Genomic DNA, 12,702 nt, shown 5'->3' with positions numbered 1-12,702 from the left:
CTGTGATGCCGTTAAGGGGTTCTGCTCAGTGACAGCCACACTCCTCCACCATCATTTCCTCATGATGTCGCAGTACCAGCTCTCCATTCTCGTAATAGAGCATGGAAAGTGGGCCGAGTCTTGTGGGCACACAGGATATACTTGGCACTTTGTCTGGATGGTACAGTTTCACCAGACTCTGCAGGGAGAAAAGAAAAAAAAAATTGTTACTACAAATAGAAATTGCCCTATCGTATTAAACACACACCTTAGTGTAGAAGCTTTGACACAGGACAGTACAAAACACATGTGTTGGTAGCAAACTATGTGAAGGTGAAGCAAAAACATTTAAAATTATTGCAGCACTGAAGGTGATAAATAATGCATAGATGTGTAGAATGAGCAGAAGTATGTTTGTCATGTGAAACTACAAGGATAACATATTTGTTTCTGTGATATATTTTTTTTTAATCCTATTGCAGTGTTTTATAGAAATTTGCACTTTTATTTATGTTGAATAAAAGGAGATTCATTCATAACATTGAAATCGGTGGACGAGGTATCGATTTTGATAACTTAATTTCAAGTGAAAACTTTGGATATCTCATAGTATTAGGGATTGTTTTGTAAATATAAAGAAATTAAATATGAAATATTATAGATAATAAATCCATTCATAACAGTATTATGTACCTGCAAATATGCATGGTTGGTAGGATTAAATGTCTCGTCCACAGGACAGGGACACTCTCCCTCGCACCTGAAGGCATTGTACCGTTTCGGGTGCACGATCCACTGGTTCCAGCCAATCTGGTCAAAGTCTACCCACATGTCCACCTTCCTGCACAGTGGACTCTTGGGGCTCTCAGGTGTGGGAGCGGTGCTCCCAACATTACCAGCCAACTTCACTCTCTCCTGCTCATTCCTGTTCCTCTTCTGTCGCCTGCCTGACTGGTCCCCAACTTTGTCCAGGGTGATATATTTGGAGTGCTCCACAGTGTGGATAAGCGTTGGCATACCCGTTTCCTTTTTGGAGTGGTTGTGTTTGGAGAAGACCACCATCATGACTCGGTCCACAGTCTTATGGTAGACTTTCCTCTCGCTGCTGCTCTTGGTGCTGTTGGCATGGTGCTTGTGATGCTGCCCCTGCTCCAGCCTCTCCTTGTGTTCCTCTTCTGGCACTTCATGGAGGGGATCCCCTATGACTGCTGCCCCCTCTCCGTTCACAAAACTCTCCCCCTGGTGGAGCCAGTACTTGAGCAGGGCTGTGACGTTGAAGATTTTCCAGGATGAGTTAGTGTCAGCTGGAGAGGCACCGAAGCTGCCCAGGAACAAGCGGTCCTGGCACGGCTGGCTATCTGACTCCTCGGCACACTCCTGCTCCCTGGAGTGAAAGATCTCCACCGTCACTCTTTTGGATGCAGAGAAAGAAGGCAGTCTGAAGCGGAGCTCAGACAGCTGGACATCATCATCAGCAGAGATGGAAGACATGTCAAAAGTGACACTCCATTTATCCCCAATCTGATGGCAGCCTGTAAAACAAAAACAGGAGAAAACAAATATCAGAACAAGTTCACAATTTAAAAGAAACCTAGAAGTTTGATTACTTCTCACTTAAATACGTACATACGTATCTTTTTGAAAGACAAATCAGGATGGAGACTTGATTATACCCAGTGAATTTTAATTAAGATTATTAAGTCATTGTTAAAATTTAAAGACTCCAGATATACGTTCTGCTAAAAGTAAATGAGGCGAGCAAACGAGGAGGATTGAGCTAAATGCTGTACAGTATCACTTGAGCGCTTCCAGCAGATGCGCTTGAGTAAACATTGTGCGCACTACCAACAGACTAAACGTGCCGTATGTCAAAACAAGGCAGAATATATATTGAACTCCTGTGGAGTCACATTTGTAACAGACGTCTGGGGCAATACACACACTCACAGAAATCTTTAAAGTCTAATAAGCACTCTAACACTCTGTAGGTTGTAAAGGAGAAGATCTGATAAGGATGGATAGATAACCACTCCATTGACTGATAAAGAGTGAAGTCTGAGACCCTGCTTACTCGAGCCCATCAGCTGCATAACAAAGTTTATTTAGACACACGATGATGCTAAACTTAAGTACAAGTAACCCTAAAACCTAATTTATGTATATATAATAACAAGACTATACAGAAAAATAATAATTCCGGTGCTGGCTATCAGTACACTAACAATCACTCACAGACGTGTGTTAACAATAGAAGGAATAAACAGAAAAAGAAAATATGAATATGGCTTACGTGTCACTGACAATCAGCCATAGACATTTGTTGCCGTAAATTCTTGTTGTTTAACCAAAAACAACTTCTTTTTACATAATTTAAACAAGAGTATTAATTAATTATAAAACGACTTACTTTTTGCCACCAGGCTCAGTACCGAATTGGATTCCTTTAGAACGGGGTTGTCCTCGGCTGCCGCTGCTGCTCCGACCCCGCCAGCGGATTTGACGGAGCGGTAGAGGTGCATCATGTACCTCGGATACCTGCTCTTGTGTTGAGACCCCCTGTGTCGCAAAGCGGGAGCAACCGCAGCATTGGAGACAGAGCTATTGCCATCTAAGGTGGGATGTACCTCAACACCATACAGGTCCCCGTCTTCCATTGTGTCCGTTACCGGAACAGGGTCCGTAGTGACGATTCCTGTCCAAAACACACCAAGTCCGCCGAGGAAAAAAAATAAAATGTGATGTTCCATATTCTGGGTTTTGTAGTTGTGCTTGTAGAGTTGCCTGGGAAAGAGAACAGCTTGCTTCTTGTCCCTTGCTTGTCCTCAGCTCAAGTGAAAGTGTGGGTAGGCTTGGCTAGAAGACCATTTATAGCAGACAGTTGGTCTTTGATGAACCTCCCCATCAACAGTTCTTTGATGTTCCCGGACGGGAATTCCTTTTGCATCAAAAGATCAAACCTGGCAAGTTTATATTCTTACAAGGCAGTCCTCTTTTCTTATTCATAAGTAAGAATGTCTTGATCATTTGTAATAGTAATGCAACTCTGCGATACACTTATTATAAAGTATATTATAAAAATTATAAAAGTATGGCTATAGGCTAAAAAAAGCTTATGATTATGTTGTGAGCTGTCCGTGGGTGCAAGTTTATTATTCATTCATCAGATAAAAATGAAATTCAGATTTTAGAATTTGAAAAAAGGTGCACGTGAACTCATTATCAACAACCGTTTTCAGATCCACTCTGCTTAAATACATTATACCGTTTTACAAAATGTTTTTCAAAGTTGATAAAACTAGGTAGCACAGGAATCAACACGAAAAACATGCAACTTGCTATTGTTTATTAGCATCACTTAGCAATTTTAGACTTTTTCATTTGTCCCCTTAATAAAGAGAAACCTTTAAATACGTTTTAGTGGAGTTTGAATTTATATATATTTATATTTTATATTTTCCTGTAAAGGTGAACAAAAATGAATCTTTTCGAGAGCTCCGAAAGCGGAAAATTTGATAAATACATGTCCATATGCATTTACTTTCACTTCTTTCACTCTGTTACTTTCATGATCATTTTAGAGTCCTTTTACTCTTTTTGATACCATGTATTATGGTGCATCAGGAATGTGTTCTATGTTGCTCTGCTTAAATTGTCACTCTTGGTGATTAATCGAGTATCGTGAATTGAATTTACAATTGAATTGACTAAAACACACCTTACAACAAAGCATATATTTACTCAAAACGTGATGGCAAAAGCCTGTTCAGTATTAATCTCTGTAGGGCGAGATACACAGACAGTTTACAGCTGAGAAGCATTGAGATGATCACCTTCTATTGATCTCTAGCGCTTCTTAATTGTACACTTTGTCCACACCATATACAGTACTCACTGACTCACAACATCATTGGACCCACGATCAACAGCCTTTATAGTGTCGGTGCTTTGATGTCCAAAGGTATCAAATAGGTGGAAAAAGATCACAAAAATCAAACAATAACACATTTTTCTGTGCGCTTCAAAGTCGCTCAGGACTTCCCAGTGCTTCTACAAATGTGTAAAATATTTCCAGTGTATTAATATTTCTTACACCACAATTTAACATCCTATAAAAACTCTCAAATGGTCTGCGACGTGCCTTTCTTGTGAACCATCATATTACAGTTCTATTCCTTTGATCCTATCTGTTCCGGATCGTTTGGTCTTCTTCAACAGTCTCTTTTTATTGTTTAGAGACCACAGATATTTATATGCGACGAATCAGAATAGCCCACCTTCGTTATCTGAAAGGCTACAACAAAAAATAAATCAATACTTAAATGTGTTCATATGCAATCTGAGATCATAAGCAGCTGTGTTGCTCTCAACGGAAGAAATTGGATTCACAAATGATTTACAAGGATTACAAGGTTTTAAAATCATGCTTTGTATGCTTTGTAAACTCAACGATATAGTTATACCACTCCGCTACCATAAGAATATGTGATAAGATTACAGACGAGACTATTTAATTACACTAATAGCAAATACTTTAATCTACAAATTCAAAGTATAACTACAATCTCTCTAAATTTGCTAATTTAAATTTGCTACTTTATAGGGCGATTTAAAAGATTTTTGCTTGAACTGCATAATGCCACGAATGTTTCTCTATTCAAATAAAGGCCAGAAAAAAATAATCAAATTGTGTTAAAGGCAGTTATGTCCATATATAATGATAGCTTTAAAAAATCTGCAAAATCAGCTTCGTACCATTGTTGAAATTGTCCGCAATTGTATAATTTACCGGTTAATGATTAAAAAATAAATAATGAAGTACAAAATATATTTAAACGTAAAGATTTTTAATTTTGGGATATTCTGAAATATGTGCTACTAACCTGCTCAAATGTAGAAAATTAAAAAAAAATATTCAGTCGTTTGCAAATAATCTATCATTTGCAATTTGCTTGTAAATATTGACTACTTATTACAAAAAAGTACACTATACGCTAAGATGTTATACGCTAATACGCTATTTATTACAAAAAGTAATCTACGCTAAGAACCAGCTATATCAATCGTTTCACTCAAACATTCGTTATCATCTTCCGAGAAAAACATTCAAACATTCAAAAGAGTGTTTTTATCGAATTTCTGAAATCATAACTTCACAACATAGCCAAGACTTGGTAAAACAAAGTTAAAATCGAAAAACGAATTCGCGTGAGGACTTGGAACCAAAAAAAACACATTCCCTTTGTGTGGTACATATCCTGCGTTGAAAATCGGTTTTCATATAATGTATCATACCTGCTTTTTTCACGAAAAGAAACTGGAATTTCTTACATGTCAGAAATCAGCTTTTGAAGATCAGTGGGTTGATTAAGATTTCTCAGGTGTTTTACATTTTTTGAAAACACTCTTTAAGAAAGCTACATGACAGAAAATCAAAGAATCAAAATAAATGTATTGATTAGACGTCTTAAGTGGTTTTAACAATAAAATAATAATAATAATAATAATAATAATAATAATAATAATAATAATAATAATAATAATAATAATACTAATAGAAAACGTCACATGCAAGTAAGCTACAGGGTCGACCTATTAAATAAATCAATTGATCCTTTTGATTGCCTCAATTAGCTACTACCAGCTGATGAATCGAAAGGCCTTTCCTCGTTTTCCTTTTTATGGTGTAACGTTATAATTACATTCCTAAAACAAGCTAATTCATGAAACGAAGAGGACACTAGAAACAACAACATAGTCATTTAAAGAAATGTTTTAAACATCAATACGCAGAACTTTGAACAACATTACAGAGCAAAGAATTGCGACACATTTTAAACAAACAAATTACGAAGACAGTACAGGGCAGATTTGTTCTGTTTTTTTTCTGCATTTTTTTCAGACTAGTACAGCTACCAGAACAGACACAATCACAGTATTTACAGTGTTTGCCTTTACATGCTGAAAAGACAGATTGTACTGGTTACAAGACATCTCCAAATTAAGAACAAAACAGAAATATTCGTGTACGATGGCTTGTTTGAAGTCTAAAACTAAAACTTTAAAAAATTGAAAGTTACATCAGAATCATTTGAAACCACCACCACCAGCAAAATTATCTGACCAGAAGTGAAACTGATGTGTAAACAATGTTTACATGACAAAGAAAAAAACCGATTCACAGGGGAATTAATCTACCCGCTTTAAGGTTTTCAGAAATCAATAGCAAGCCATTTAAAATGTAAAGAATTCCTTTAAAATACTTCGTACTTTTCATCTCAATGGATGTCAGTGGTGACACCTCCTACAGTGTCGTCATACTTGGTTAAGACATTCTGGTGCAACACTCTTTACAATTACTAGCCAACATCCCTAAAAGATCTGATAGTACATTGCTGAGGCTTTGAGAGCCGATGAGATACAGTTAGACTGGGTTAGTCAACTTTGTCAACCTTATTAATTGGATAAAATAAGTTGGGCAGAGTCAGAGAAGTAACGGCCAGTGGTTTAGGTTGTGACCACATGGGAGGCGACAACAATTCTCTAAGGAGGAGCAGGTTTGTTTTGTGCAATTAAGATGAACATTCTCAGGTAAAATGCCATCGCCTCAACCTACCATGAAAATTGTTTATGTATAGAAATACTTTACTTTCAAGCAGAACACTCAACCTGTGGAGGACTGGGTCTACATTTCTGGAACATTATCTACTTCAGCATAGCAGTAAAGAAAAAATGTATGTTTTCAAAAATTAGGATTCCCTTTTTTTTGACTGCCTAAAGCAAATTCCACAAACAAAAACTTAAAGAAGTCAGTCCAGATTGCAGGTACAGGTTAAAATGTCTTGAGTTATGGAACGGTTTTATGAAAGGTTTGTGTCCTTGCACAAAACATTGTTGCTTCTGAAGCTAATATGAAACAAAAAACACATAGTTAGGTCTTCTGCAATCTTCTGACAAAACAGGAACGGCACCAGATAAATTAACAAAAGGAAAAGATTCATTCAGGCTATATTTTCTGTATTTTCTTTAGCTAACGTACTGAATGAAGTACCTACAAACAGAACTGCACTCCATCCATCCTCTCCCACAATACTGCAGTACACACCAAATCTGATGCAGCTGGTCAGGTGAGAGGTGTGAGGTATCCAGTAGTCACCACTAACAGCATTGTCAAAATACTGTACAGCAAAGTTAAAATAGTCTATCCATACTTCATGCTTCAGACCTTCAGATCTGACACCTAACAGATATGACAGATAAGGAGCAGTACAGTAAAAATAATGTATAAAATTACTTAAATGTGGTTTCTGAAACGAAATTAACTTCTGCTTCTCCCACTAGGTGTACAACATATGAGAAAAAAGAGTTCCATTTGGTTTGTGGCCCCAGTAACTAGATACTGTATATGTTGCATATCCTTTTAAGTGTAAGGGAAGATAATAGCAAAAGAAGTGAATGTTCAAAAAATGTCTAAAATGCATTTCTTCAATGTCTAGTGTTCTAACATGTGTGTGACACCAATCAGTATGTTATAACTTAGTCAACAAAAAAACATGATCTATCTGCAAATACAGGCACATCATAAATATGCACCTTGCCCATGAGTTTCCACTGAATGCCCTCCTTTTTTTCAAACTCATTGTTGACATCCAGCACCAGATCAGGGGTGTTCTTCAGGTGCTCAAAGTGCAGCCTGTGGAAACAGAGTATCAGTTGGATACACCTGTAGGTCTCACAGGATAATGGCTTCTGCTAAACCAATTGTCACAGCAATGTTGTTTATTGCGGGAATCTACAGCTGAATCTGTGGACTTGACCTTCCAGTCTACTCTAGGAAAGAATTTTGGTGCATCAAGCCTTTTAAATGCTTGACTGATAATTATTTAAATGATCTGGACCAACTATCTTGATTGGAACTGAATGGAAATTCTGGCATTTTATGATCTTTACTTTAAATGTGATGTTCCTTCTCTGCAATTCAAATTCCACATTCAAATTCAAATTGAAAAAATGCACATTATTATTTGGTTACATTATTTGAAATGAATATGATATCAATGCCAGGTTGTCAAAATAAAAATATTGCTACATAATAGAAATGTGTAGTAAGCAAATCAAACTCCATTAGTATGGCATATACCATGCCTCTAATTCAGCAAATAAATTTCAAATTAGAGGCTGCCTAGTCCTGAACCACGTTTTCCAGGCAAGGAAAGAAAGTAAGAATGTTTAGTAAATGACCACGTTCATGTTTTTCCTAAAGACAGAGATAGTACCCATGGTTGCGATAAATTGCTAATATGATGTCCATCTATAAAACGTGTGACAGCAATTAACCAGGGTGATTTATATTGAGTTTGATTATAGTATAGTTTATGATAACAAATACACAGTAAGACCTAAACTATGTGATAATCTGTATGGAAATAATTTGTAAGGCGATAGTTAAGATGGAAAAGGTCTTGGCTTAATACTTAACTAACTTGTCAGAGTTCTTTGAACTAACAACAACAGAAATGGAAACATGCAGTGTGTTTGATGTGAGGCATTTGATCATGCTCCCCATAAAAAAATAATTAATGATTGGAAATTCAGGGATTTAATGATTACAATAGTTTAATAACCCAATACACATTAATTAATTAATTTGTATAATGTTATTACAAAAATGTATAACAAAAATGTGAAGAAAAACTATGCAAGTTAATTCAATCCAATTTAAAAGTCTTTAATTAACAAAAAATGCTGAACTGGTGCCATAATTAATTGGGTTTAATACCCAATTACTGAACAAGTATCCATGGGATATATTCCAACCTTTACTGATTGAGAGCTTCAAACTTGCAAAGGTTTGTCTGAGTTGTAATAATAAACAATAAAATATATGTATATCTCTTATACAAAGTATTCACAATTCTTCTAAGTACAGGTAATTATTATAAACTTCATATTCAAAAAATATTTTATAATTTGATAAAGGTTTATTTAAACTATACACAAGAACAAAATAAAATAAAATACAAGAGCTTTTAGGATCCACCTTTGCCAGCATATTAATGAAAAGTCAGTTAACCCTCTGCTAAAAATATGTATTCAAAAACAATATTATTCTACAAATTCTTTAAAGTTAGCAAGGATAAACTTAAAGCAAAAATAGTAGTATTTTATAAAAATACAAGTCACACCATTTCAGTTCTATTCCTTCTGACTTGCTCCAAGCCAGACCAAGCCTTTGTGGTTCATGAATAAAGATAGGAAATGAGTCTTTTGGATCTGTGCTTCTGGTTTCCAAGTGAGCCTGAAGTAGGATTCAGCCCCATTGAGATTCTGGAGCTGGTAAGGGGTTCTGCTCAGTGACAGCCACACTCCTCCACCATCATTTCCTCATGATGTCGCAGTACCAGCTCTCCATTCTCATAATAGAGCATGGAAAGTGGTCCGAGTCTTGAGGGCACGCAGGATATACTTGGCACTTTGTCTGGATGGTACAGTTTCACCAGACTCTGCAGGGAGAAAAGAAAATACTTGTTACTACAAATAGAAATTGCCCTATCGTATTAAACACACACCTCAGTGTAGAAGGTTTGACACAGTATAGTACATAACACATGTTGGTAGCAAACTATGTGAAGGTGAAGAAAAAACCTTGTTTAAAATTATTGCAGTACTGAAGGTGATAAGTAATGCATAGATGTGTAGAATGAGCAGAAGTATTTTAGTCATGTAAAACTACAAGGATAACATCATTTTTTTCTGTGTCATATATTTTTTAAATCCTATTGCAATGTTTTATAGAAATTTGCACTTGTATTTATGTTGAATAAAAGGAGATTCATTCATAACATTGAAATCTGTGGACAAGGTATTGATTTTGATAATTTAATTTCCAGTGAATACTTTGGATATCTCATAGTATTAGGGATTGTTTTGTAAATATAAAGAAATTAAATATGAAATATTATAGATAATAAATCCATTCATAACAGTATTACGTACCTGCATGTATGCATGGTTGGTAGGATTAAATGTCTCGTCCACAGGACAGGGACACTCTCCCTCGCACCTGAAGGCATTGTACCGTTTCGGGTGCACGATCCACTGGTTCCAGCCAATCTGGTCAAAGTCTACCCACATGTCCACCTTCCTGCACAGTGGACTCTTGGGGCTCTCAGGTGTGGGAGCGGTGCTCCCAACATTACCAGCCAACTTCACTCTCTCCTGCTCATTCCTGTTCCTCTTCTGTCGCCTGCCTGACTGGTCCCCAACTTTGTTCAGGGTGATATATTTGGAGTGCTCCACAGTGTGGATAAAGGTTGGCATACCCGTTTCCTCTCTGGAGTGGTTGTGTTTGGAGAAGACCACCATCATGACTCGGTCCACAGTCTTATGGTAAACTTTCCTCTCGCTGCTGCTCTCAGTGCTGTTGGCGTGGTGCTTGTGCTGTTGTCCCTGCTCCAGCCTTTCCTTGTGTTCCTCTTCTGGCACTTCGTGGAGGGGATTCCCTATGACTACTGCCTCCTCTCCGTTCCCAAAACTCTCCCCCTGGTGGAGCCAGTACTTGAGCAGGGCTGTGACGTTGAAGATTTTCCAGGATGAGTTAGTGTCAGCTGGAGAGGCACTGAAGCTGCCCAGGAACAAGCGGTCCTGGCATGGCTGGCTATCTGACTCCTCGGCACACTCCTGCTCCCTGGAGTGAAAGATCTCCACCGTCACTCTTTTAGATGCAGAGAAAGAAGGCAGTCTGAAGCGGAGCTCAGACAGCTGGACATCGTCATCAGCAGAGATGGAAGACATGTCAAAAGTGACACTCCATTTATCCCCACTCTGATGGCAGCCTGTAAAACAAAAACAGGAGAAAACAAATATCAGAACAAGTTCACAATTTAAAAGAAACTTAGAAGTTTGATTACTTCTCACTTAAATACTTAAATATTTTATGTTTTTGAAGACAAATCACGATGGAAACTTGGTTATACATAGTAAATTTAAATTAAGATTATTAAGTCATCGTTAAATTTTTAAGACTCCAGATATACGTTCTGCTAAAAGTAAATGAGGCGAGCAATCGAGGAGTATTGAGCTAAATGCTACAGTATCACTTGAGCGTTCCCAGCAGATGCGCTTGAGAAAACATTGCTCGCACTGCTAACAGACTAAACGTGGCAAATGTCAAAACAAGGCAGAATGTATATTGAACTCCTGTGCAGTCACATTTGTAACAGACGTCTGGGCAATACAGACACTCACAAAAAACTTTAAAGTCAAATAAAAACTGTAACACTGTAGTTTGTAAAGGAGAAGATCTGAAAATGATGGAAAGATAATCACTCCTTTGACTGAGGAACCCTGCTTATTCGAGCTCGTCGGCTATATAGCAAAGTTAAATGAGACCATGATGGTGAATTTAAATAGGTATCTCGAATACATTAAAAGCAAACCTAAAGCCTAATTTATGTACATAAATCATAGACATTTGTTCCCGTAAATTCTCAGTATTTAACCAAAGACTACTACTTTTGACACAATTTAAACAAGAGTATTAATTAATTATAAAACGACTTACTTTTTGCCACCAGGCTCAGTACCGAATTGGATTCCTTTAGAACGGGGTTGTCCTCGGCTTGACCCGCTGTTGCCGCTGCTGCTGCGACCCCGCCAGCGGATTTGACGGAGCGGTAGAGGTGCATCATGTACCTCGGATACCTGCTCTTGTGTTGAGACCCCCTGTGTCGCAAAGCGGGAGCAACCGCAGCATTGGAGACAGAGCTATTGCCATCTAAGGTGGGATGTACCTCAACACCATACATGTCCCCGTCTTCCATTGTGTCCGTTACCGGAACAGGGTCCGTAGTGACGATTCCTGTCCAAAACACACCAAGTCCGCCCAGGAAGAAAATGAAAATGTGATGCTCCATATTCTGGGTTTCGTAGTTGTGCTTGTAGACTTGCCTGGGAAAGAGAGCAGCTTGCTTCTTGTCCCTTGCTTGTCCTTAGCTCAAGTGAATGTGTGGGTAGGCTTGGCTAGAAGACCATTTATAGCAGACAGTTGGTCTTTGATGAACCTCCCCATCAACAGTTCTTTGATGTTCCTGGACGGGTATTCCTTTTGAATCAGAACATCAAACCTGACAAGTTCATAGTCTTGGAAGGCAGTCCTCTTTTCTTATTCATAAGTCAGAATATCTTGATCATTTGCAATAACGACACATTTATCAAATAAATGATAAAAGTATGGTTATAGGCTAAAGGCTTATGATTATAATGAGAGCTGTCCATGGATGCACGTGAATTTGTTTTTCAGCTGATTAAAAATTAAATTCAGTTTTTATAATTTGAAAAAAGTGCATGTAAGTTGATTATGAACACACAATTTCAGATCATTATTTATGATCACATTCAATAATATTGTTTTACAAAACTTTTATCACAGCTAATAAAAGTGGGAAATACACTAAACAACACAAAAAACACGCAACTTGCTATCGTTTATTAACGTCACTTAACGTAAGTCGATTAGTTTTTTTTCTAGAAAATAGAGAAACCTTTAATATGTATCAGTGGACTTAATCAATTAATAATTTAGAGCTCGATAAACGAATTATTTGATGTTTTTTTAATGTATTACACTATGCCACTTTCATAATCATTTTTTTGGAACTTATGCTGCCTTTTTCATTTTTATTTAGCTGCACTGTCTGTGTATCGGAGCATACATGCAATTAAACA

At 37.2% G+C, this 12,702-nt stretch overlaps 2 protein-coding genes across 2 annotated transcripts; both read right to left on the bottom strand.

Annotated features, from left to right (window-relative positions):
* LOC102688755 (nodal homolog 2-A-like) lies at positions 1 to 2,590 on the bottom strand. The gene is made up of 3 exons (XM_015344351.2): positions 2,387 to 2,590; positions 673 to 1,511; positions 1 to 178 (listed from the first exon to the last, which is right to left on the bottom strand). The coding sequence occupies exons 1-3, from the start codon at positions 2,499 to 2,501 to the stop codon at positions 26 to 28; spliced, it is 1,107 nt and encodes a 368-aa protein (XP_015199837.2). The 5' UTR covers positions 2,502 to 2,590; the 3' UTR covers positions 1 to 25.
* A 6,736-nt stretch (positions 2,591 to 9,326) lies between these two features.
* LOC102688552 (nodal homolog 2-A-like) lies at positions 9,327 to 11,956 on the bottom strand. The gene is made up of 3 exons (XM_006625791.3): positions 11,540 to 11,956; positions 9,973 to 10,811; positions 9,327 to 9,479 (listed from the first exon to the last, which is right to left on the bottom strand). The coding sequence occupies exons 1-3, from the start codon at positions 11,889 to 11,891 to the stop codon at positions 9,327 to 9,329; spliced, it is 1,344 nt and encodes a 447-aa protein (XP_006625854.2). The 5' UTR covers positions 11,892 to 11,956.
* Positions 11,957 to 12,702: the final 746 nt, after the last annotated feature.

This window comes from Lepisosteus oculatus, chromosome 2 (genome assembly GCF_040954835.1).
Source record: "Lepisosteus oculatus isolate fLepOcu1 chromosome 2, fLepOcu1.hap2, whole genome shotgun sequence".
Taxonomy (NCBI): domain Eukaryota; kingdom Metazoa; phylum Chordata; class Actinopteri; order Semionotiformes; family Lepisosteidae; genus Lepisosteus; species Lepisosteus oculatus.
The sequence above is the reverse complement of the archived record's forward strand: the minus strand, read 5'-3'. Positions and strand labels throughout refer to the sequence as shown.